The 27,869-nt window shown below is 37.6% G+C and overlaps 1 protein-coding gene across 1 annotated transcript in view; it reads left to right on the forward strand.

The window, feature by feature from the left end:
* TWD1 (FKBP-type peptidyl-prolyl cis-trans isomerase family protein) overlaps positions 1-26,871 on the forward strand; it is a 65,826-nt gene extending 38,955 nt beyond the window's left edge. Inside the window, exons 6-9 of the mRNA XM_089990023.1 lie at positions 7,390-7,574; positions 7,658-7,780; positions 7,903-8,055; positions 26,171-26,871. Coding sequence (XP_089846149.1) covers positions 7,390-7,574; positions 7,658-7,780; positions 7,903-8,055; positions 26,171-26,500 — 791 coding nt within the window. The 3' untranslated portion in view covers positions 26,501-26,871. The remainder of the gene's footprint in view (positions 1-7,389; positions 7,575-7,657; positions 7,781-7,902; positions 8,056-26,170) is intronic.
* The last annotated feature ends 998 nt before the right edge of the window (positions 26,872-27,869 follow it).

The following is a 27,869-nucleotide window of genomic DNA, read 5'->3' on the forward strand; positions in this document are numbered from 1 at the left end:
TAACCCATTCTGCCCCATTTCAACAGGTTACACATATGCAGACCAGAATTTAGTTCAAAGAATAATCATGTAACAAGGATTACCAGAATTTTTCTCTTTACTTTTCAGCATAATCGAAATTACATCATACAATAAAAACTATTTGCATAACACTGAATACAGGTTCCATAACTTTATACAGTGTAACGATCTGGGAAGATAAACCCCAGATTCCCAGTTTAGATTTGGGGTTTTATTTTTATTTTTATTTTTTTGTTTCAACAACCGGGATCCCCCAAATTAGTTGATTTGGGGTTAATCGGACAACCCCTCATACTTGACCCCAAGCACCCAAGAAAAATCAGGGAGATCTACTCACGTACATTGCGTTTGTAGAAATCCCCAACTGTCACAACACCACTCGTGTTTTGGGGATATTCTATTCCCCCACTCACTCACACCCCGAGCACGCGAGCTACCTACACAGAAAAAAAACAGTAACCTACTATTATCCGGCGAGGGTGTTGCGGCATCCACGAGAGGAGGTCGGTCGGCGTCTCCTGACAAGTCTTCGAACAGCAGGCGAAAGCACGAAGGGTGATCTGAGGTTTAGAGAGAGAGAAAAATAGGATAGTGAGAGAGGGAGAAAGAGGGGTTCGGGGTCCCCTTTTGTAGGTGGGTGGCCTCCCGAAAAGGGAGGAAATCTTACCTTTCCGGCGGCTGCGGTGTGCTCCCCCACCTCCCCATCCTTACGCGTTAGGGTTCCACTGAACCCTAACTCCCGATATGTCGGGGGAGGGGTTTTCCCCCCCTTCTTGTTACGTTTATCGGGCAACCCATATCGGGTTGCCCCCCTCTTTTTATCCCTCCCTGTATTAAAACTTTACAGGGAGTGGGTCGGGTCCGGGTCTGACCCCCGACTCGCGATGCTGGACCCAAATTCGATTTGGATCCGGGTCGCGTGAATAGCAGTGGACCCAGGGGTTGGATCCACTTGGGTCCGACAGTGGATTTGAAAAATCTACTATTATTAGCTATTTATTTATATAGTATTACTAAAATACTCTAATATACACATTTTTCTTTTGGATCCGATAACGGATCCCGGGCCCAAATCAACATAATTTTTAAGTTCAGTATAAAATTTGTGGTTGTTACAGATAATGCCATGATGCAGATGATTCGAATGAATGAATGCACTTTGAAAATATTTTCTGTAAAATTTATTGGAAAAATGTGTATTAAGCCAAAGTAAATCATTCACATATTCTGACTGTGGCCATGAATATGTTCAGAGTTTATTTGAGTTAATTCACAATATTTTGAAAATGGGAAATATGATGTGCATTTTAAGATAGCCTAAGAGTGTAGGCTCAATGTGACTGGTAGAGAGATGATGGATCTGGGTCTCGTCCATATTCCGACTAGGGCCGTAAATATGGACTCCATCGAGTTCATCAACTCTCTAAGAGTTGGTGCACGTGCCATTCGTATTCATCCATAGTGATCTTGAAATAAAATGCATGATTCATATAATCAGCATATTACGAAACTTAAACTATATGATATGCGACCTAATCTAAGCAGTAAAAGCAAATCTTATTCCAAACTTGATTATTACATCTCTGACATAAAGCAAAAAAAAAAAAAAAAAAAATGTATATACAAAGTTAAGAGAATCAGCTTCCTCCAAATTTCCCTGCAAGTATACGTTAGCACAAGATATGCAAGACAAAAAAAAAAAATTTACCCTAAGACACATAGGATCGGACTTATGCTAATGCCTAAAGTTCATATCTATGCTAAAGGATGGAAGTCTAAACTCATGCCTAAGTGTATTACTATATGAGAAATGGATATGATGAAATGAAGTGGGAAATGCATAGAATGTGTTATATTAGAAAGTGTATATAATGTGTATAAGATGAAAATGTTCATGTCATGGGCGAAATAGAAAATGCGAGGTATGATGCATTGTGGTATGTAAATGCAAATGAAGGATAACATACACAATGAAACGACAATGATGGCTTGAATAGAATATGCATAATGGGGGCAAATGCCCTGGTTAATGCAAATATGCAATGCAAAGGCAGCACAGATATCAAAAGGTGCATTTAAGGTATGAAGGTGAGGTGTCACAAAAAAAAAAAAGGAAGACATACTAGGCTGTTAATATGCTTAAAAAAAATTCGGTGAAATGGCTATGGAGAAATGCAGGGGAAGTAACGTGGATGTGATGACTTTATGGATTAAATGGGGTATAGGTATATGCAGGAAATGTTAATGACTCAGATGAAAGAAATATCATGGTGTACAGAGGGCTGATCCATGTGGATGACAATGAATACATTCACCTGCTAAATGAGGCTGGACAAATGACTGCCTAAGGGTAGCAACACCAATGAATTGACAACTAAATGGACTAAATATGGAAGTCTGGGCAGTAAGATGGGTAAGCAACTACAAATGGGAATGATGGGGAAGAGGCAAAATGGCAATAGATGTATAGCAGAAAACACATATACGGTAAAAAAAATTTCTGGAACACATGATACACAGATCAATATATGGCATATACATTCATGTCCATTTCACATTTTTTTTTTGCTTCTGTAACTAAGAACAAGGTTTTAATAAGGTGAATATACTAACACAAGATCACTGTAAATGCATGGGACAAGAGATGGACAATATTAAGACATGATAAAAATGAAACTGATTGGAAGACAAGTGGCGTCTGTTATGGCATGGGAATGGGGATGGTTTGCTGCAGGAATGATTTAAAGATCTGCAAGATGAGCAGTAGAGTGCAAACTGTAACATAGAGATCACAAAAATAAATATGCAGAAAACGTGGGAATGGCACAGGTTACAGGACATCAAAAAAAAAAATCTGTAGTAAAATACACAGTGATAATCGTAGGTCCACAATCTTCGAATTAGAAAGGCACTAAAACAAAACTTGATGCAGGAAACTAACTATAAGTGAAATGAACTTAACTAACCATAAGAATACACATGATTAGCAAGATAAATCAGAGGTAATAAAAAAAAACAAGATAAATAAGAAATGTGCAGAAATCAGAGGCATATGGTAAGTTACATGAAACAAGACATGGGTTCTTGAAACCAGAGAAATCTGGAAAGTCATAGAGTATCACAACATACAAATGATAATAGTAACTACATCAATGAATAATGAAATATTATGACGAATTAAGATCAACATTTATGTCAAGTTCAGATGTTGCACTCAGGTCAAGAGTGCCATTTTCTGTATGATAAATCCATAAGGATATCGCTTGGAGCCATGAGATGCTGATGCTTCGTTTTCAAAACTGTATGGGTAAAAAAAAAATGGAAAAGTGACAGGGTTGTAAAACGACTAGAGTGAATGTGAGATCGTTCGGGATCCCATTCACTGGTTTTGCATAGGCTGAAATATTAATGACTGGATATCCCCTGTAAAATGACCCTAAATGGTATGGATGAAATTAATGATACGCAGACACCCTTGTCAGATGCGTATGTGCTTATGGAGGTCCATAACCTGCAGAAAAAGTGGACTTAGTATCATGCGAAAACGGATGGGTTGTCGTGAATGACAAAAAATTCTGTTCACTGCGTTTTGCAGAAAGTGGGAACAACCTCAATGACGCAGGAATGCCCACCGTGAAATAACCTGAATATGAAACTGAAAACTATGAAGCCTTACTTCTCAATGCCATGATGCTGAAACAGAGCTTATGAAATCTTTAGGGGAAGCAGCAATTGGGTCAGAAACCTGGTTACCCACATGAATCGACCACACCATTGCGAGGTGTAGCCGATTCTTAACATGCGAAAATGAACCCAGACGCAGCCCACATCATTACATGTGATGGACCTGCGATGCACCTGGTGTGAACATGATACATGTTTTATCTACAGGTGAAAGGAAAGGTCTTTACCTTGATTTGGCAGAGGCTGAAGAAGCTGGCTGCTGAAGAAGCTGGCTGCTGGTGGGCTGAAGGAAAGGCAATCAGCTGGGTTGAAGAAGATGGTGGAGGGAGTAAGAGAGCTGGAATCTGCAGATGGCGTTGACCTCCTGCTAGCCGAGAGGGAAAGTGGTGAAAAAGGGGAGTCAAGAGATCTGGAATCGCCGATGGATCCTTTGCTGGACCCTCCTCCTCTCTTTAATAGCCGACCCTTCAAATCCCCCTTTTTCCTCCTCTTTAGCCGACCTTGATAACCCTTAAAACAGACTTTTAAATTTTTTTGAAATCTTTTGAAAAAGAGAACTCGCCGTTTTGAGGGGGGACGACTCCCTTTCTCCGGAGAAATTTTGAAGCTTAGGTAAAGTAAAAGTTTTGGGTTTGAAAAGTGATAATAATAATTAAAAAAAAACAAAAAATGATAAAATGAATTTGGGTTTTTTTCTTCTTTTTTTTAAGGTGGTGCCACCTCAACTGAATTTGAAAACTTTTTGAAATATATATAAAAAAAATTGTTTTTCTTGGCAAAGAGTCTTAGTGGGGTGCCACCTACGTGGGCCCACTAACTATTTTATTAAAATTGAGTTAAATAAATAAATTTTTTATTTTTATTTTTTTTATAAATCAGTGCCACTCCCGAATGGGCACTGTTTTGAAAATAAGAGAAAATTTTGAGAATTTGAGTGTGACACCACCTCCGGGTGGGTCCCACGTCACTTATTTGAAATAAAAGCCAAGTGAAATTTTTGGAATTTTCATAATAGTAAGCTAGTTTTAGAAAACACGAAGCAAAATTTGGCTTGATTTCAAAACTTAGAAGAAAATGGTTCTTCAGGACAAAATTTAGAAAGATGCGGAGAAATTCGGAGCCTTTTTTTGTAAAAGTTTGAAATAAGGTCTTATGAATTTTGAAATTGTGTCCCCCTCTTTTCAACTGACGAAATCTTGAAAATCAATGTCCAAAACTATCCAGATTGTTTTCTTGAGAAAACTTTTGTAATTCGGAGCCCTGGGGGTAAAATGGGAAGAATTTGACAATTTTAAAAACCCAGGAGTTTGAAATCAATTTTGAAATATTTAAAACTCGAATCTGGATTGACATTTTTGAAAATCAGGAGTTCTGGATCTCAAAATGACATGCTGTGCAGTGAAATGATATGAAATGCTCATGCGATGTTATGCAAAGACATGTCCCACGAAATTGCCACTTTGAATTTGAATTTGAAAATTCTGACTTCTGGTTAAGCATGAGATTTTGAAAATTTGCAGTTTGAAGATGTCTCTGGGTTTAAATAGAGAAGTTTTGAGACTTGAGAATGAAATTTAGGACTTTCTGCAAGGTTCAATCTCAAAACAATGACCATTTTGCCCTTTATTGATTCCGAAGAACCGAAATGTGATGGCGGATGGATATATCAGGAAGGTGAGTGAAAATTTGGGGTGTTTACAAGATCTTACTCCTTACTGTGAACTTGTTGAGTCACTTACATACTTATCCATTATTCGGCCAGCCATAGCTCATGTAGTTCACTCTGTCAGTCAGTTTCAGCATGCTCTTACCACTGTACACATAAGTGTTGTCTTAAAAATTATCAGATATATCAAGAATACTATAACTAAGGGGTTTTTCCTATCCTCATCTTCTTCATTTGATTTACATGCCTATACTGCTGTTGATTAAGGTAAAAATCTCAATGTTAGAGTCTCAATTATCAGTTTTTGTGTATTTTTAGGTGACTCTACGATTTCATGGAGATACAAAAAACAGTATAAAGTATCATTATCCTCAACTGAAGCTGAATATCGTGCAATGACTACTATAACCATGGAGCTTGTGTGACTTCAAAGTCTTTTCAATGATACGAGAATAATCATCTCAACTCCTTCGAAGATGTGCTGCGACAGTAAGAGTGCAATTTACATCGCAAGCAACCACACCTTCCATGAGCGAACTAAACATATTGAGATGGATTGCCAATATGTACGTGATGAATATCTGAGAGGAACTATTGCATTGTCGTATGTCATATCACAAAAGCTCTTCCTGCTCTTCGATTTATTTTTCTCCTTAGCAAACTTTTGGTTATTTCCTCGTAAGTTTGAGGAAGAGTGTTAAATATATATATATATATATATATAAAATCTGTATATATATATATATAAAATCTGTTTTGTATTAGTTTGCCCGATAGGGGCATTTTCATCTTCTCACATGTACTTATAGTTGTTTTCTAGAAGCAACTATATTTTTCTATTTTTTTCTTAATGTATTTTTCTTTTTTTATTTTCTTTTTATGTGCCAATTGGGGCCCCACTCATAGAGTCGTTGGGGTCCCAACGGTCATAAATATGACCGTTGGGAGCTCCCTAACACCTCTACGAGGGGAGCTCCCAATGGCCTCCCCTCTCTCTTTTGTTGTATATAAATAGAGGTCTGTTCCCCTTATTTCATTCATTGTATTCCAAGCTTTCTTCAGTAATATTTTTATTCTTTTACTTGTTAGTATTGCCCTTTTGAGGCTTTTTGTATTGTCTCTTCGTGGACTTCTTGCTTATGCACTTTTGTGCCTTTGTAATTATCCTTGTAATTCCACATACTTCATTACAATGTACCCATGTGACATTAGCTATGCATCTGTAATTGTTACTGAATGTAATTATAATAGTTTGTATAAAATGTTATGTCCCATTTGTAGTCATTTATGGGGCATGCTTTTATCTGTTTTAGTTATCAATACCAGATCGTGAATTGTGCTCCCAGTTCATTGGATCATGAATTGAAGGTCGAAACATGACCTAAATGGAAGAACTTTGTAGAGGGTTTAGCTGATAGAATTTGAAGTAGGAGATGGTAATGGTGGTTGTGGGATTCATGTGCTTTTTCTCTACGATGCCCATGTTCTTCATACCGTTCAAATCTGGTAAGTTGGTCAGGAAGTCCACTGACTGTCTTTGCTGTTCCAAAATCAGTTGTTCCTGTAAGTTTATATTCTAGATAGGATCAAGGCAGTGTACTTAGGCGTTCTTATAAAAATGGCTGTTTGTTTATTCTTCCTATAATACCATTGCTTTTGCCTATTATCACATCACCTGATGTGCTTGTTGAACCCAGAAAGTTTAGATAGAGTGTTTTACTGTGCTGTTTCTTTTACTTATTTCCCTTGTTTTCTTCTCCTACAGATCATGGTTCTGGTTATTGTCAATTAATGGTGTTTGTTTGATTAAGTGATGAACAAGCGGAAGCACACCATCCTTTTAGTCACATGTTCTTATTGATGAAATTATCAGTCATTTCCCTCTGAAGAAGTCCTATAGATGTTAAAGGATGCAATTAATGTAGTAGTTTTTCCATTGATGCTTGTTATGCAATCCATTGCTTCATAGGTGATAAAGTGTGACACTGAATATTTCTTTGTTCTTTATCTCATGGCAGAAAAAGCTGAGATGACTGGCCTAGCAATTGGCATATCAAGCATGAAGGCTGGCGAACGTACACTCTTGCATGTTGGTTGGGAGTTAGGTTATGGGAAAGAAGGAAGCTTCTCTTTCCCGAATGTTCCCCCTATGGCAGACCTCTTATATGAAGTTGAGCTTATTGGCATTGATGAAACAAAGGAGGTATGCCATTCCCAACCCTGTGCTTTTTATACAGATCTTTCTTAGGCACCACGATGCCAATTTAAGAAATGTTCTATGGTAAGGGTAAAGCTCGTGGTGAAATGACTGTTGAGGAGCGGATCGAAGCAGCTGACAGAAGAAGAATGGAAGGAAATGTTCTTTTCAAAGAAGATAAACTTGAGGAGGCTATGCAACAATATGAAATGGTTATTAACTTCTAGCTATCTTTGTTTTTTTTGGATTTGATAGTCTGGATTGATCTTGTTTTATTAAATGTTGGACCAAAGATGAGTTTTCCCGCTGTCTTCATTCTCATTTTCTATTACAGGCTATAGCATATATGGGAGATGACTTTATGTATCAGTTGTTTGGCAAATACCAAGACATGGCATTGGCTGTGAAGAACCCTTGCCACCTAAACATGGCTGCATGCTTGCTCAAGCTAAAGCACTATGATGAAGCCATTGGTCATTGCAACATTGTATGTTATACTTACAGTTGATCATGCTTATTTCTTTATTGGTCACCTGCCATATGCAAACAGCATAAGCATAGTTTGTTGTAGTTGAATATTGTTATTAACTAGAAACTGGGGACTTATCTAGGTACTTGGAGCCAACTGATAAAATTTATTGACACAAGACTTGTGTAAAAAACAGTCACAGATATGGGTGATATTTTCAGAATATCAGCGATATTATCACTGTAAATTCAGCAAATGATAATATAGGTAAAATATCGTGATATTTTGAAAATATCACAATATTTTGAAAATATCGTGATATTATCACGAGAATATTGCAATATTCTCGTGATATTATCACAATATTATCAATTAGTTTTACTGTTTTATTTATTTTTTATATTTTAATTATGTTTTTCTTCTTTCTTTTACATTTTTTACTTATTTCTTTTATTATTTATGTATTTTTTGTCTAAACATGATTTTTTCTTATTTTTTTTGTTTTTTAAGCCCCGAGAGTTTCCTGAGATTTATCACGAAACCTATAATCGCGAGAAATAGCCTCGCTGAGATATAGATGATACCGATATTTGAGACTGTAAAAAATAGCCAATTCAACCACCCATAGGACTACTTGGATGAATGAATCACACTACACCTCGTCTATGGCTGGGTTATTTGAATTTATATTTGGATGTTAATAGTCTACTGAGCTATATAGAAGGTCAATATCATATATGATATATTCTCTCATGAATGAATAAGAGTTGGTTTCACCTACTATATAGACTTCTATGTGTGGTATCAAAGCTAATGTTTATCACAATCAGATCCAACTTGCTCCACTCCTATCAATATCAAATGATTTTGTTTTTAAATTTTCTGTTTGATTCAGTCCTACTCTCTGAGGTTATAAGTGCAGTCAGCAGCAGTCAAAAGCAATAGTGGATATTGTCCCAACAATATTTACAACTTTTTCGTCTACATTTTTCTGGATTAAGGTGTCTATCTATCCTTGTAGGCACAGGTAGCACTATTTCATTTTTTTTCTTTTTTCTAGTGTCTTACCTTGACGTTTTTCCCATCTAGAATTGTTATTACTTATGTAACGACCCCAACTTATCCCTCTTGAAAAGTGATTTTTTTTAAACAATTGTGGAAACCATACCCGGAGATCCGAGACCTTATAGACATAACACAATCCAAACCACAAGGGACCTTACATTAACCCAACAATCAACTAATTAACTTTATTCATCAATAATTAAAGTTTAAGAACATAATAAAATAAATGTCTATAATTATAGAGCCACACTGTCACGAAATGACACAGATCCCGATGCACTTCAAAATGAATACCAAGAACCAAAATATAATGTATTTGAATACAAGCTCATCATAAGAACTAAAAATATACACAAGTATTATGAATGAATAATTTTATTAAAAATGAAATTAAAAAATACAAAGAAGAAATTCAAAATACAAAGAACCTCACTACAAAACGCTCACAAAGAAAACCTAAATCTACCCATCACTCTCTCACCCACAATAGGCACACACACCCCATATTTATAGAGAGAAAAGAGAGGAAGAGATAGAGTAAAGAGAGGGGAGAGAAGTCCTTTCTAGCTGTTGGACTAGGTCCAACGGCTAAATTGTCTACCTGTTGGACCGACTAGATTGTCTAGTTGTTGGACCTAGTCGAACGACTAGTTTGACTAGCTGTTGGACTAGCCCCCAATGGCTAGTCAAGTCAACCTTGGGTGTAATAACCGAAAATTTTATGCAAAATTTTTACGCAATTAAGTAGAATTTATGCGTTTTGGGCCTAGGATCCGCTTCCCGGATCCATAAGAATCATACCTATGTAAATTATTATATATATACATAATAATAAAAGTAAAGAAATAAATAAAATTATTTTGGGTTTGATTCACAGTTGGACCCATTTGGATCCAACATGTGGATCCACCTTTATAACATAATCGGATCCACTTTCAAAACCGGACTCGAATCCATGCTCATTATGGATCTAGCATTAAAAAGCCAACCCGGATCCACGCTAACAGCGGATCCATTGTCGCGGGTCGCGAGGTTTGGACCCGGCCCCAACCCGTATGCTTAAAAAAAAAAAAAAAAGAGAGGAGGTTTTATGTTAAGTGGCATATGAAGGCCCGATAAAATGAAGGGGTTAGGGTGCCCTAACCCCTGCAAAGGGATATCATAAAGGGGGAAGGGGGCTGGAGCGCGCCGCTAGGAGGGCAGTGTGCTCCTGCCTCTTCATATGGGGGTCTCGCCCCTCTTCCTCCCCACCTCTGCTCGCTTCTTTCTTCCTCTCCCGTCCCCCTCTGCGCAAACCATCGGCGCTGCCCTGGAGTTCGTTGGAGTCTCTCACCGGCACCCTCGCTACGTGTGACTGGGTCGATGCCGCCGGCCCTGTTGAGTCCTTCTCTCCCTCTCGGTCTTCACCTCCTTCGTTGTAGCAGCAACCATCTCGCCGGAAAAAAAAAGGGGGTAGGTTTTCCTGTTTGTTTTTCTGTTGGGTATTCTGTGGGTCAAGCATACGATGCGGGTGCAGTGAATCCCAAAATCCGAAAGGGGTTTTTGGGTATTTGGGTTTTTAAGCCATCAGAGATGCCAAATCCCTGATTTGGGGATTTTGGATTATCGATAGTAGGGGTTATTATACTTGGTGTGGGTTTAGGTTTCGGCTGCTGTGAAAAATCTAGATGCTACAGGGGTGTTTGAATAATAGAGAGGGGTTTTCAGATTTCTGTTAAGGGCATATACCCTGATAACCGTGACCTCCTAATTTTATTTCCCTAATTGATTCCTAAGTGTCCATTTTATTTTGTTAAATCACTGAAACTATCCACTATTAGTTACAATGTTATGTTACTCCTAAGAGAGGGAGCACGTCATTCAAATTTTAGGGTTGGAGTGCTGTAAATCAAAGTCGATTAACCTCTGTTAATATCAAGGTGTGAAAAAGAAATATATATATGTATAAGACACCTGATCAGTGTGTTACAACTATGGAACCTATATTAAACTATCTAAAATGAATTCAGGTTCAAATTAATTTTTGTCTGAATTAATGTAAGTTCTGAAAATTTAATGCTTAGAATGTCTTAATGTTGTGATTCGTTTATATGCATAAATTTTTAGTTGAGTTAAATGCCTTTAATCAGCCTTGACACCTATTACGTGATAGTAAGGTTTATCTGTCAACGGTTGGAGTTATTTACATTTCAGTTGTATTCAAGTCTTATAAATATCCTTGTCTGTAATTCTGCAGCACACTTACATACCTAGTTCATGAGAATTATTGTTATGCACATTATTGTACACTTACATGCACACATGGGAATATTACTTGTAGAATTTTCTGTCACCACTTTCTTGTTCACACGTGAGAAGAACTTCCATAGCGTGTACATCTGCATTTGGGTGCTGGAGCGTATTCAGTACTACTTACAGTGTTATGCTGTTAGACCCAGCCGGGTGTTCGGCTGGGTATGAGCTGGATGGTTTAGTAGAGAAAAACATGGAGATCAGTAACCACACCAAGATACATGGTGTGCATGATTTAAAATTCTTTCACAGGTTTTCTTAATTTATATGTGAAAAATTTTCTCTTGTGTAGGTGTGTAACTGTTTCTTAATTGTTGAATGCTTTAACTGCATACTTGCTCAATAATCATGCTTCCTATCAGATATATGACCGTGTAATTATTCCTATAATATATATATATATATACATAAATAGGTGGGTAACTGTCCAGCCTCGACAGCACACACAGGCTGGGCTGGGCCAGTGCAGGTGCTGTCAGGCCCCAGCCGATGAGGTTGGCTGGTCTGGCTTAGTTATCCAGTCTGTTTGCCAGACCCGACCCAGCTGACTGGTGTCGGCTGAGCCTGGTTGGGACCTCAGTCGACTGGGTCGGCTGGATGTGAACCTCTTGATAAAGAGAGACCTTCGTACTCTAAATACAATTGTAAATATATATAAATATAGGTGCTAAGAATCGGTATTTGCATGTTGTCTGTACTTGACAAAATTATGCAGAAGATAGGCATGCACTTAATAAAATTTTGAAGTTGACAATAAGGTGGAGCGTGATAGAAATTTGTGTTGATGGGCATATGACATTTCCAAACCGAACCAGTGCCTTGATAGTTGCACACATTTGAAAGAAAATGTGCATTTGACGTTCATTTCAATAAAAACAAACATGCAAGTATGTGTGCACATGATGGGAATATACAGTGATATGCTTATGCAATTGTTGTTAAGATCAGGGAATCGACATGAGCTCGATTGTTTTTCATATATGTTTAAGTGCATCACCTAAACCACACAGGTTAATACTCAGATCATAGTGTATGTTGAGAAACTTTGGTTTTTGGCACAGGGCAATGTCTAAGCATGTGAAGGGCATACATAAATTATTCAATGTTAATAAATTTATGTTGATAACTCTATTTGTTATTATGTACGTAAAGTTGAGTTTTTGAATGTAAAGTTGAGTTTTTTAATGTAAAGTTGAGTTTTGAATATTTAATGACACGTGTTAGCATGCTTTATAGTTTGTAACATGTGAGATATTTGATTTCCGCAAAGTTGGCTTGGTACGAGTGTGTACATGGCATCAATGGTATTGGCGTGTACAATCTTGCATAAATGTCCTCATGTGTTTATGAAATCTTGGATGAATGCATGTGTGTTAGGTGATGTCATGAAAGCACTTGCACATGGATGGTGAACACATGCATATGATTATGGTAGCTCATGCACATTGTTAAATTGGTATGAATGAATGTGCATTTGGAATCATGTTGGTATTATTGCATACATTGCAAGTTGTTATGATTTTTGCATACGATGCATCGATGGTCTAGAGGAATCATCACAGGCCTGGAGAGCCTTAAGCTTGGGTTTGCTTTTTCTTTAATTGGTTAAATGCATCGCAAAAATCATACTTTATATTATTGTTCTATATTGCACTATTCGATGTGTTTCCACGGGCTGGAGTCTCGTGATGGTTCTCGCAGGGGTTGATGCGAGCTTTTGCCTTGTTTTTGCATGTGGAACTGCAAAACTCAATAATTGGCTCTTAATAAAAATATAATGAATAAGAACAGTGTAATATACTTTCTGGGATATCTCATCTGGAGTATGAGAATCTTGGATGTTGCGGTTTGGGGGAAACCGTGAGGATACAAAAACTCCGTGTGCGTTGTTGCCCCTGAACCCGATATTGAGGTTCTTCTCCTGACCACGGTTTTAGGGAGAGTCCGCCACTTTACCCCGGAGTGGTGTGTTTTGACACAGCTGTTGTTGTTTTGGTATACCAAGAAAGTGGCGCCAGTGGATGCTGTTTTCCCTGGTGTCCCCGACTTTGGATGCTGTTTTCCAAGGTTCCGATGGATGGTGCTGTTTCCTGATATCGGCCGAGGGCTAAGTTTGGAACCCGGTAATAAAATACAAATTGTGTGTTAAGCTACCCCGGGAACCCTACTTGACCTCGGGGTTTGTACCCGTTTGGTGTATCCGCGGGCAACGGTAATTAAAAAGAGGAACTTAAAGCTGTGTGCATTTAATAGGGCATGCATATAGAAAGATGGAACTTAAATGAAAGATAACAAAAGAAATCACGCATTTCACATAAGTCATGCATTTTCCTACTATGCATTAGAACATGCATATGTTATATGTTTTCCTTTAAGTGTTATATGTTTGGTGAATGCATGATGTTTAACTTTCAATATATGTTAAATGTCTTGTTGTACTAAAATTATGCATCATGGTATGGTTTAATGTTTCTTTATGCATAATGGATGTACCTTGTGGTATGAATGCGTACCTGCATTATGAATTGTCATAATTGCATTTCTCTGAATCATTGTATGGATTTGTATCTGTGGTTATGGGATATTTAAATGATTGCTTTTGATGATACTTGTCAGATTGCTTCTCATAAATTGTTGACTGTTGTAGCGTAGTTCTTTACTTATTCTTGTATGGGTTGAAAATCATATTCGGCAACCACACCATATACTTGACACATGATATACCTACAAGAAAAACTACAGTAATTCCTACTTAGACAGTTGTAGTCTAATTCCTATAAATTTTCAGGTGAAGAGTTGGATTTAGGAGCGACTGCGGGATGAGGCTTCGATCGGGATTTTTTGATTTATTGTTCCAAGGATAGTATGAGAACTCTGATCTTAATTTTCATTGATATTGAAATGAAAAGAATGATTTGGTATTGCTCCATCTGTAATGTTCTGGAATGTTTAGCCCTATGGTATGATTGGTTTCCGCTGCATTGAAAAAAAAAAATTTTTCCTCAAAATTTGGGTTAAGATTTCGGGGCGTTACATTGGGTGACTTAGATATTATATATATATATTTATATATTTATATACGTATATACACACGCACGTGTGTTAAAATACATGTAATCAATATATTTATATATATATATATAATTATATATATAAATATTTATCCACCTACCCGATAAGGGGTATTTATGTAAACTCGCCCAATAGGGGCATTGTAGTCTTTTTACCTTTTATTCTTTTTTCTTTTCTTTTTCCTTTTTCTCTTATTTCTTTTTTTCTTTTTTGTGCATTAAATGCACACCCATTGGGGGTCCCAACAAAGAGTTGTTGGGCCCCCAACGGTCACAATTGTGACCGTTGGGAGCCCAACGACACCTTGTTGGGACTCCCAATGGTGCCTCTCTCTCTCTTTTTCTCTAACTCTCTCTCACTTCTCTCTTCCCTATAAATAAGTGGGGTCTCCCCCTTTGTAATGAGTGGCTTCTTCAAGCCTCTTTGTTCCTTTATAAGATTTTATGCTTTCAAGCCATTATTGGCTTTTGTGTGTGTCCTCTTTTGGACTTGTTCTTTGCTTTCTATGTGTGAATGTCCATTGTAGGACATATATTTCTTTTCCGCATATTTCATTACATGGTATTAGAGCCTTGGTTATGCTCTTGATTCATATAGCTAGTTGACTAGTTATACCTCTTTTTTGTTTGTCCTCCATTCTTGAGTCTATGATGGAAGGAGAACAAAAGATTGATCTCTCCTTCAAGCTTAATGGTACCAACTGCATGATGTGGGCCGCCGCCATGGAGAACAACCTCAAAGGTAAAAAGCTTTGGGGATATGTTATGGGCACCATTAGGGAACCTCAACTTCAACTTACAAAAATGGATGATGATCAAGAAAAAGCTCTAGAAGGAAATGCTCGCATGAAGGCTATTGAAGATCACCAATCTAAGGTCGAAGATTGGGAAAGTAAACATGCAAAAATTCTTGCATGGTTCATGAACAACGTGGAGCTCAAAATTTGCGCCAACATTGCTAAATTCTTTCTAGCAAATGAAGCATGGTTCTTTATGAAAGGTATGTATACTCAAAAAGACCTTGCTTATCAATTCTTTCTCCAAGAAAAAATCGGTACCATTAAGCAAGTTGAAATGAGTGTAAGAGATTACTATAGCACTCTTGGACCTTTATGGGATGAGCTATCCTTTCTAGAACCAAAATGGGTGTCTAGTGAAGATGTGGAAATGAGAAGAGAACAAATGGAAAAAGAACACTTTTTTCAATTTTTACATGGGCTTAGGCCCGAATATGAACAAGTTAGATGCTTCATTCTTCATAGATCTAAACCTCTTCCATTGGAAGATGCCATAGCCGAAATATGCCAAGAAGAAACACGTCTTGGCATGGTTAAAGGAGGAGATGAAGTTCTAGCCGTGTCTAAACCCGACAATCATATGAAAGCCTATAAGCCTCCACACTTTGGGAGACAAAATAACTATAATGGCAATTATAGAAAAGCCATTTGTCATCATTGCCAAGAACCAGGTCATATAAGACCTAATTGTCCTAAGATAAATGAACCTCCAAAAGGTAAGGTTGCAATTATTGAAGAAACCTCACAAAGGAAGGAGGAGCCAATGAAAGGGAAGGAGTCCTTTTCCCTTGCTCAACTATCCAAAGCACTTTAAATTCTACTCAAATCGCCATCAACTTCGGGAGCCGCCATTGTCTCTTCTTCTCCTCCAGGTATGTCTTCTTGGATTCTTGATTTTGGAGCATCCTTTCATATGACCCCTATTGAAAATGGACTATCCAATTTATGTAACAACTCCAAAAAATTTTGTGTTTCCACCGCCGATGGTACCTCTTTACAAGTTAAAAGTTTTGGAACTTTAGACTTTTCGAAAGATTTTTTTTGTGCCAAACGTAAGGGTGGTACCTCAACTTAATTTAAATCTTTTGTCTGTCTCTCAAATATGTGATTATGGATGTGAAATCTTCTTCTCAACCAAGGATTGCTCTATACAGGATCTCCAGTCTGGGAAGCGGATTGGGCAAGGCCATAGGAGGGGAGATCTCTACTACATGAACAATTTGAAACTTCCCACTAATTCATTTTGTAATCATGTCCAAGATAAAAATATTGAAACTTGGCATCAAAGACTTGGACATCCAAGCTTCTAAAAAATGTATTCCTTTCCCTTTGGAAAGAAATTTTGTAATGAGAAACATTTTGTTTGCAAGAATTGTATTTTTGGAAAAATGAAATCCACTCCTTTTCCAAATAGAACATTTGTGTCCAAAAGACCTTTTGAATTAGTCCATTCGGATGTTTGGGGTCCTTCTCCGGTCATATCAAAAGGAGGATACTCCTATTATGTTACTTTCATTGATGACTACACTCGATATGTGTGGATCTATTTTCTCAATCTAAAATCCGAAGTCTTTAATTTCTTTAAAAAATTTCATATGATTGTCAAAAATCAATTTTCAAGTAATATCTCCATTCTTCGATCCGATTCCGGTAGAGAATATCTATCAAATGAATTTCAAGAATACTTGGAAACAAATGGCATTTGTCATCAAAGGTTATGTCCTAGGACTCCTCAACAAAACGGTATAACCGAAAGAAAGCATAGACACATTTTGTTAACCACTAGGACTCTTTTCATCTCCAAAGAAATTCCAAAGTGCTATTGGGCCGAAGCCGCCTTAACTTCCACTTATTTGATAAATAGAATGATATCCTCATCCCTACAAAATATATCTCCATATGAAAAACTATTTGAAAGAACACCCGATTTTAATAGATTAAGATTTTTTGGGTGTAAATGTTTTGTCCTTACATATAAAAGAGATAAGTTATCTCCAAAAGCTATTGAATGTGTGTTATACGGAGAAAATAAAAAAGGTTTTAGATGCTTCGACCTCAAAAGCAACAAACTATATGTATCCAAAGATGTTACTTTTTTAGAAAATGAAAACGGCTTTGAGAAAAATAAAGATATTGATGAAAGCGAATATGCTTTCTTATTTGATCTTCTCTCTCAAGAAGATGTGACTCCTCACGAAGAGGAAGTTTCTAATGATTTATAGGATATTCCTCTTAGTAATGTTGAAAATGAAAGTAATAATTTTGAAAATAGGTCAATTCAAACCTATGCTAGGCGTGGTCAACAAGTTCCCATAAGTGCTTTAGAAAAATATTCTCAAGATTCCAACATAGAAGAAACCTCTTTAAGGAGATCCACCCGAATCTCCAATCCTCCTAATAGGTTTGTTTCCTATGAGTCCCTAACACCTAAGTATAGGGCATGCCTAATTGCATTACACTTTTATCATGAACCATCACACTATAATGAAGCAAAAAACATTCCTCAGTGGGTTGAAGCCATGAAACTAGAATTTAGTGCCCTTGAAAAGGCTAAAACTTGGGAAATAACCTCATTACCCATTGGGAAGAAATCTATTGGATATAGATGAGTTTTCAAAATTAAAACTAAAAGTGATGGGTCATTAGAACGTTATAAAGCTAGGTTGGTAGCCAAAGGATATGCGCAAGAATACGGTATAGACTATGAAGAAACCTTTGCTCCCGTATCTAGAATGACTAGTGTTAGGACTCTTATTGCAGTTGCATCTGTTAAAAAATGGCCTATCTATCAATTAGATGTTAAGAACGCATTTCTTATTGGTGAATTAAGTGAAGAGGTTTATATGGATCCTCCACCAGGAGTATCTATTGGTGAAAGTAAAATTCTTAAACTTAAAAAGACACTGTATGGTTTAAAGCAAGCTCCAAAGGCTTGGCATGACAAATTTAGCAATGTAATGACTAGCTTAAATTTTCGTTCATGTTATACTGACACTGCGTTGTTTGTAAAAAGTGCAGGGTCCTCAATAGTTATTCTACTACTATATGTTGATGATATGATCATCAATGGAAGTGATTAGCAAGGAATCCATGATATTAAGAAAATTTTAAAAGAAAATTTTGACATGTCTGACCTTGGTTTCTTAAGATATTTTTTAGGTATTGAGGTAGCATATTCTCCCCGAGGCTATATTCTCTCTCAAATGAAACTTGCCGCCGACATTTGTTCCAAGTCTGGAATTTCGGATGATAAGAAGACAGAAACCCCTGAGGTTATCAATGCAAAGTTAAGGCTGGAAGATGAAACACTTCTCGAGAATCCTACTCCCTACCGTCAACTTGTTGGGTCTCTGACATACTTATCCATCACTCGACCAGACATATCTCATGCAGTTCACTCCGTCTGTCAGTTTCAACATGCACCTACAACTGTGCACATGAGTGCAGTCTTAAGAATAGTCAGATATATTAAAGACACCATAACTAAGGGAGTTTTTCTTTCTTCTTCGTCATCTCTTGATTTAATTGCTTATACTGATGCTGATTGGGGAGGAAATCCCAATGATAGAGTCTCAACTACTTTTTTTGTGTTTTCTTAGGTGACTCTATGATTTCTTGGAGATGCAAGAAGCAGCACAAAGTGTCATTGTCCTCAACAGAAGCGGAGTATCATGCAATGGCCACTACAACCATGGAGCTTGTGTGGCTTAGAAGTCTCCTCAGTGATATGGGCATAATCATCTCAACTCCTTCGAAGATGTGTTGTGATAACAAGAGCGCTATTTATATTGCAAGCAATCACACCTTCCATGAGCGTACTAAACACATAGAGATGGACTGCCACTATGTTCGAGATGAATACCTAAAAGGAACCATAGCACTGCCCTACGTCACATCCGAGTACCAGTTGGCGGACTTCTTCACTAAAGCTCTTGCTGCTCCTCGTTTCATGTTTCTTCTCAACAAGCTTTCGGTTGTATCCCTGTAAAGCTTGAGGGAGGGTGTTAAAATACATGTAATCAATATATTTATATATATATATATAATTATATATATATAATTATTTATCCACCTACCCGATAAGGGGTATTTCTGTAAACTCGCCCAATAGGAGCATTGTAGTCTTTTTACCTTTTTCCTTTTTCTCTTATTTCTTTTTTTATTTTTTGTCTTTTTTGTGCATTAAATGCACACCCATTGGGGGTCCCAACAAAGAGTCGTTGGGCCCCCAACGGTCACAATTGTAACCGTTGGGAGCCCAACGACACCTTGTTGGGACTCGACACCTTGTTGGGACTCCCAATGGTGCCTCCCTCTCTCTTTTTCTCTAACTCTCTCTCACTTCTCTCTTCCCTATAAATAAGTGGGGTCTCCCCCTTTGTAATGAGTGGCTTCTTCAAGCCTTTTTGTTCCTTTATAAGATTTTATGCTTTCAAGCCATTATTGGCTTTTGTGTGTGTCCTCTTTTGGACTTGTTCTTTGCTTTCTATGTGTGAATGTCCATTGTAGGACATATATTTCTTTTCCGCATATTTCATTACAACGTGTATATATATGCATAATATATAAGAATATGTACAAAGACTATATTAATCTTAAGAATGACTACCATTCAAACCCTATTGCCAGTGACAACAATTAGGGGATGAGACTTATGGCAGATAGATGTTAAAAATGTTTTTTTGAATAGGGACTTAGAGGAGGAAGTGTACATGGAGTTACCTCAAGGGGTTGTTGATGAGGAGTGCAGGGTGTGCAGATTGACGAGGGCTCTGTATGGGTTGAAACAAGCCCCAAGGGCTTGGTTTGAAAACTTGAGTGCAACAGTGGTGAGCTTGGGATTTAGACAAAGCTATCATGAGCTTGCCTTGTTTGTGACATCTTCTGATAGGAGTCAGTGTCTTCTTTTACTGTATGTAGATGATGAAAATTAAAATATTTTCTAGCTCTTGAAGTTGCATACTCCAAGCGAGGATATTTGTTGACCCAACATAAGTATGCATCAGATTTGATTAATAAAGCAAGACTTGCCGATGATAGAAAACAAGTGGACACTCCTATGGAAGCCAATTGTAAATTAAAGCATATTGATGGTGAATTACTCAGTGATCCCACAGTTTATAGACAACTGGTTGGAGTTTGATTTATTTAACTATCTCATGACCAAACATTACTTTTGCAGTTCACATGGTAAGCCGGTTCATGAGTACTAGGTCATCCCACTTGGCAGCTGTTATGAGGATTATCAGATATATTAGGGGTATTATGCATTATGGCTTGTTCTTTTCTGCTACATCATCATTGGAGTTGAAAGCTTACTATGATGCAGATTTTGGGAGAGCTTCTCGGGGTAGGCATTCCACCTATGAATTCAGTGTATTCCTAGGTAAATTTTTGATATCACGGAAAAACAAGAAACAACAAAGGATTGCTCTATCCACTACTGAGGCAGAATATCATGCTATGACTCAGGTGACTGTAGAGGTTATTTGGTTGAGATGGTTGTTGCAGGATATGGTAGTGAACATAGCAACTGCAACTACTTTGCATTGTGATAATCAAAGTGCTATTCATATTGCCCCAAATCCAGGATTCCATGAGAGAACTAAGTATATTAAGATAGATTGTCACTTTACTCATTAGGCATATCTGGATAGAGTCATATCTTTGGCAAATATTGGGACTTAAAGTCAGACTGTTGATTGTTTTATGAAAAATTTGCCTTTGAAGGCTTTTCAATCATTCCTGATCAAACTTGGGTTGATTTTGTTTTCATCACCTCAAGCTTTAGGGGGAGAGTTGAAGAAATGCCTTTGCACCTTTGTGTGTGATACCCCTTTTTTCTTTAGTGTCTTGTACATACATTTTAATAGAGGGGTATTTTTGTAACATAGCCATAGGCACTTTAGTTAAATGTTTTTGTCTTTTTGTGTAACCCTATGACTATGTTTATGTTGTATTCTTCATTTCCTTTTGAAGTTAATGAAGCTCTTGTTATTTAACTCCCTTCTCTCTTCTTCCTCTTTGTGGTTGCCCTAATTTTTGCATTTGTAGTTGGTGAGACGTGCCACGAGCAGCTCATTTAGCTTAAACGAGTTGAGCCCAAACCATAGTCATAGATATCGACAATATTTTCAAAATATGGTGATATTATTGCTGTAAATTCAGCAAACGCTAATATAGGTAAAATATCTTGATATTTTGAGAATATCACCAATTTGATAATATCGCGATATTCTCGTGATATTATCACGATATTATCAATTAGTTTTACTACTTTTTATTTTTTGCATTTTAAATATGTTTTCTTCTTTATTTTACATTTTTTACTTATTTCTTTTATTATTTATGTATTTTTTGTCTAAACATGACATTTTTTTACTTGTTTTTTATATTTTTTAAGCCCCGAGATTTATCACCAAATCTATAATATCGCAAAAAATAGTCTCGCTGAGATATAGCCGATATCGATATTTGTGACTATGGCCCGAACACAGGGTGTTCGACTTGGCTCAGCTTGGGAGAGCTCATATAGATAAAAATTATATAATTTTTATGTATAATATATATTTTAAGTGTAATATGTAAAAAAAATAATGCATAAAATATTTATAAAAAGAAAAGGATGAATGAAAAATATATACATAAAATATGAACTATTAAGTGTAATATATATATATATATGTATGTATGTATGTATATATATATATATATATATATATATATATATATATATATATATATATATATATATTCCATGTATAAATAACATGGAATGTTTTTACATGAGCCAGCTCATGTCCAGCTCATCTCATTCAGGGATGAGCCGAGCTCAAGCTTGGCTCGGCTAAAAACGAACACGAGCCGAGCCATGAGCTCAATCCACTGGTAAACGAGCCAAGCCCGAACATACCCTGTTTGGTTCGTTGGGCTCGTTTACCAGTCCCACTGAATAATAGGCTATAATTTTGTCAGGAATGCCATACACTTGCCACGAGAATAAAAATCATGTGAATCATAATCATGAACTGAAATATTAACCATCGAATTTGAAATACAACTGACCATTCATCATTAAGAGGTGACAAAAATGTCGCTGAAACATGGAGATTTTCAACTCAAGTCTTGCAAGTGAATCACACCGAACATTTTTACCAGCACCGTGACAGAGAGAAACAAAGCAAATAAGTGGTAGAGAGCATTAAGAGCAAACCATCCTGGCAGAAACTCACAATATGATACCCTACATTTTCTAATTTCTACTAACATTTAAGAAGGCAGTATTCTACAGAATATATTAAATAATTTTTGACAACTAAAGTTTTGGAACATAATAAGATAATGTATATATTCTTAGAGTAACATACACCACTATGCAGCCAGGCTTCGTCAAATACTTTAGGAACAATTTAGTCAGATGAACAAAATTATTGATGGCTTTCACAACAAGCTAATCAAATAAGCAAAAAGCAAGAAAGATAGTAGTCACTTTACAAACTAATCAAATACTATGTCAAACGGACTCACCAAAGAGGCCACTGCAACCACGTCAACGGGGGCGAGGGTGCGGTCAACCTGCACCTAAGGTTATCATTGTCCAAAATAGACTTGATCAACTTTGACCAAGTCTATTTTGGTCCAAAAAAAGAAATGGGGGGGGGGGGGGTTGTTAGGGCCCGACCCGACCCCGACTCTTCCTCCCCCTCCCCCTCCTCGATTCCTCTCCTCTTTCGACAGCGGCCTCTCCTCCTCTTCTGATGGCAGTGACAATGACGACGAAGGCGTCTTTTAAGTAAGTCTCTCTCTTTGTTCCTTCTCTGCCTCCTCTTTTCTTTCTTTTTCTTCTTCCTTCTCCTCCTAACTTTCTTCTTCCTCCTCCTCCTCCTCTCTTTCTTCTTCTTCTCCTCCTTCTCTTGTCTTTCTTCTTCTTCCTTCTCCTCCTCATCTCTTTCTTCTTTGTCTCCTTCTCCCTCCTCCTCCTCTTCCTCTCTTTCTTCTTCTTTCTCCTCCTCCTCCCCTCGTTGGCGCAAGGGTCGAACCTAGGCCTGCTGGTGAACCCACAGCCGAACTCAGAACCGAACTCAGGACTGGGTTAAAATATATATATATATATATATATATATATATATATATATATATATATATATATATATATATATATATATATATATATATATAGAGAGAGAGAGAGAGAGAGAGAGAGAGAGAGAGAGAGAGAGAGAGTAATACGCTCCTCCTGCCCACCTTCTCGTTATGCCCCCTCAAAAACTATCGTTTTTGGATTTTTTTCTCACATCTAACACCATAGATGTGGTCTATAGGTTTTGTTTAGTGGGAACCGGCTTTTGGATCACCGAAATCTGACTTGTATACAGGTTTTTCCAGTGATCCAAAATCAATGGCTATGAAGGTACAAGTTTTTCAAAATCATGTTTTTTGGTCAAAAAAACATGATCCAAAAGTCGATTCCCACTAAATCGCGTATGCTAAACACATTTAACGGTTCAGATCTATCATAAAACACTTCAAAACTATGGGGCAGAATGAAAAATGGTGCCTAATATGTTCAGTTCTCTCTCTCTCTCTCTCTCTCTCTATATATATATATATATATATATATATATATATATATATATATATCCTTCCCGCACCCAAGTTTTTTTAAAGTGTCGCATTGCTGCATCCGCACCCGCACCTATGTGACATGGATCAAATATGTTTTATAAATAGTCTCTTTACCAATAAACAATGGGCACACAAAGTGGATCCAACCTAAGGGCAGATCTGTTCTTTTTAAATGGTATTATAGTAAAGGTTTTGTTGAACATAGTTCCATCATCAGCTGTTATAAAAAACTCAATCAACCTTAGAATGATCTGACCTCATCCTGATGACCTGAGCTATTGAACCCAATAACAGACCCTGCAGATTGGTTGTGGATTTAGAATAGCTTGGCTCTGAACCAACTGTGATCCATTTTTAAGGTCTAGAGAACCAAAGGTAAAACAGAGTGCAGGGAAGAGGAAGCAGTGGTGCACTGGAGAAGAGAGAGAAAGAGTTGAAGCCCCATTATAATCGTTATACTTGCCAGAAAAACTTGCCGGAGTAAAGATTGGGACTCAGGGGAGGGCTAACCAAAGGGTAAACCACTGACTGTCGGCAAAGGGAAGAGAGCTTACCTTAGGAGAACTGAGGAAAAGAGACAAGAAAACTGTAGTTCAAGACCCCCTTTTCATGAGGTGCAGTTTGTAGGCCAAACTATCTTTTTGCCCCTTTGTCTAACAAAATCTCCTTTTCTTTTTTTGGTAAAAGGACGTCAAATCTATGTAACATGGGTAATTAAAAATGCCTAGTGCATCCCTATCCCTATCGATGCTGATATTTTTGAGGGTGATGGTTTGCTTTTGGGTTCCACCATGCAAGACATACTATATAATGTAGTATACATTACGGGTATGTCTGTTTTGATCACAGGTTATTCAGCTGTGAAAGTTTTGTCCCTGAGGAAGTGCCGAAGTGATTTATGTGATTCACATTCGCTGGCATTAACTTTCTCATGTTTGCTTTTAGGTTGTGAATTTGACGTGTGAAAATCTGTCTTCTCATGTCATGTCACTGCTTTATCACATTCACAGTTAAGCATCTAATGCTTGTTAAAGTTATTCACAGGGTTAGACTTGTGTAAAACTTTCCCAATTTTGAGGCTTGAACATTCACAGATGGAATCACTTTCACGGGTTGCTTTTTTGCATGTTTGCGATGCCCCTGTGAAAGTTCTAAAATGTGATTCAGAATCACAAGAAATCTGTGAAAGTTATAAAATCACAGGTGTTGCAAACATGCCCTACATATTTTCTATAGATACCTTATGATTTTTGCACTTTTTTCTTATATTTTAGGAGAACTCTGCATCTGCAATATATGTCATGCATATAGCGTTTGGCTATGTGCATCATACACAAGACAGTCGATCCTCACACCCTATGTCACACGGACTCTTCTAACAGGGCACCGCACCTGCGTCGCACCCGCACTCAGGTGGGTGCGACACTTGGACACAGCTTCCTTTGTGTTAAGTAAGTCAACCACACTGAGGTCCATGTCTACCCAAAAGTAGATTCAGTTAACCCTAATCAAGTTCATTTCTCTCTCTCTCTCTCTCTCTGTATGTATATATGTATATATATAAATGCCCACAAATACACGTAGTGTTAAATTAAAACTGTTAAAAATTATATATATCCTCCCTGCACCCAAGTTTTTTTAAAGTGCTGCATCCGCACATACCCGCACCTATGTGACATAGCTCACACCTCTCTTTTGGAAAACAATCATGCGGTACCAACTGTGCCTGTATCGTGCCATGTACTAGCACCCATGCCCATCTGACATGGCATCACAAAAGATTCCTGGAATGTGATTCCCTTTCCTAGGATCGTGATTTGCAGAAAGGGAACCAATATTCCCATTTTTGAGTAATCGTGATTCTTCTGAGAATTGTGATTCCATTACTGGGAAACCGATTCCCTATTTGAGCTCTGTGTATTTTAAACGATGGTTCTCTGGAAGCATTCTTCCTCACCCTATCTGGTGCTTCTGATGACCCTGGTAAGGACCGATCACACAACTAGCTTGACCCGGATAATATGTCAATAATATGGGCCTTCCATGCTCATGGTTGACTCATTGGGACAATATTTGTGCCATGTCTGAAGCCTGATTATTGGATTATGACCAGGTCAGCTTGGATCTTTCTTCTGCAACTCCTCAGTTATTTTTGGTAGTAGCAGTTCATGTTTATTCATATAGATCACGTCTATATGCTTGTATTCATGTTTATTTGAGTTGAAACCAATTATTGTTGCCCTCACCCCTTTGCTGACTGCCTTGTTCTTGAATATTATGCAGGTGTTAGCTGAAGATGGAAACCATGTGAAAGCATTGTTTAGACGAGGAAAAGCAAGAGCTGAACTTGGACAATCTGATGATGCTCGGGAAGACTTCATAAAGGCCAAAAAACATGCACCTGAAGACCAGGCAATCGCAAGAGAGCTGCGCCTTCTTGATGAACATGACAGAGCACTGTATCGAAAACAAAAGGAGATCTACAAAGGGATCTTTGGACCAACGCCTCGGCCCAAGCCAAAGGAGCTGCACTGGTTTTCTGTCATTTGGCAATGGCTGGTCTCTCTGTTTTACATCATCTTCAGGCGCCACCGCAGGGTCAAGGATGATTGAACTAGAATAATTTTCTAGTTGCAGTAAAATTTATTTCTTTTTTGCATTTCAGTTGATGCGTACTATCAATACTTGATGTGAATTTGGACTGTGCAGTAGTTGAAGTTTCTTACGTCTAACTGAAGCAGTGTTGAGTTCCAGTCAAACCGTTAAGGAGCTCTCGGAGGATGGAGATTTTGTTTCCATCCATTGTTTGCATCAAGTTAAAAGGTAACAGAGTTGTGGTGGTTATGGATTTGGAGATGTAAGAAGAACAGTGTAACATGTCATCTTAATGATACCTACCTACCCGAGATGTGTCTGTCCCCTGCTCGACGCCTGGTACATTTGATCTTTATAATGGCATGTTCTTTAACTGTCATTAATTTTAACTTCAGATCGCTGAATGTCTATCAACTAGCAAGGTAGTGATATTGATAATGGCGTATTTCTTGACTGTTATTCCTTTAGCTTGCTGGAATCTCTAGGTGATCTATTATAGTTTCAAGATAGATTGATGTAGGCGAGCCCAAACTAGGAACTTACTGCCTTAGGGCTCAAAGGGTGGTTTGAGATATGCAGAACAGAAAAACCTGAAAGAAAGGGCAGGCAATAGAAGGAGATGCCCTTCCTCCCTCCATTTATCTCCTCGCCCTGTCAAGGTACTTATTTAATGGTTTCTGCCTTTTTTTCTTATCTTATATCTGCAGCTATCGGCGCTTGAGGTAAGCGTCATCGCAGAAGCAAATGGACCCAAGTGGACAGAAATAGGAGCCATAAATGGGCTCCAATTTGATTTGGATATGAAATATCTATGTGCTGGATCATTTGTCCTTTTTGAACGTGGAACTATAGAAAAGTTTTCAGGTCCAGGCATCCAACTAGGGGTGCAAAGTATTAAGGCTGTGTTTGGGAGCCTTGCATTAAGGTGGAAACATGGTTTCCATGTTTTGCCAAAACATGGAGTTGGGATTCAAGGTATTACCAACTCCAACCAAATGTTTGGGAGCTCATCATGGTGGTTTTGACACTTACATGCATTGGTTTGGCTCCCAACAGGTGCATTCTTGGAGTAAAAAAACTAGTGTGTTGTTAAGACCTAAAATAACAAATCAAATAGGTCTAATATTTATTACCCTCATGGAATTGCAAGGATTTGGTTCTATGGTTAAAAAAAAAGAATGACTCATCAAAGTAACTCATTAATTTTCAGTGGTACGTGTAGTTTTACCCACATATATCTACCCAATGGTCACAACAAGCAGTGTGCTATTGTAATGTCGTTTTTGCTTTGAAGACCAGGGTCCATTGAATCATGTGGGAACGACGGCCTGACCTGAATGTGGGATCTTTGCTCACCTTCTTTGATAATTGATCTATTGCATGGAGA

The sequence above is a fragment of the Nuphar pumila genome, chromosome 15 (assembly GCF_984573655.1).
Source record: "Nuphar pumila chromosome 15, dmNupPumi1.hap1.1, whole genome shotgun sequence".
Classification (NCBI taxonomy): Eukaryota; Viridiplantae; Streptophyta; class Magnoliopsida; order Nymphaeales; family Nymphaeaceae; genus Nuphar; species Nuphar pumila.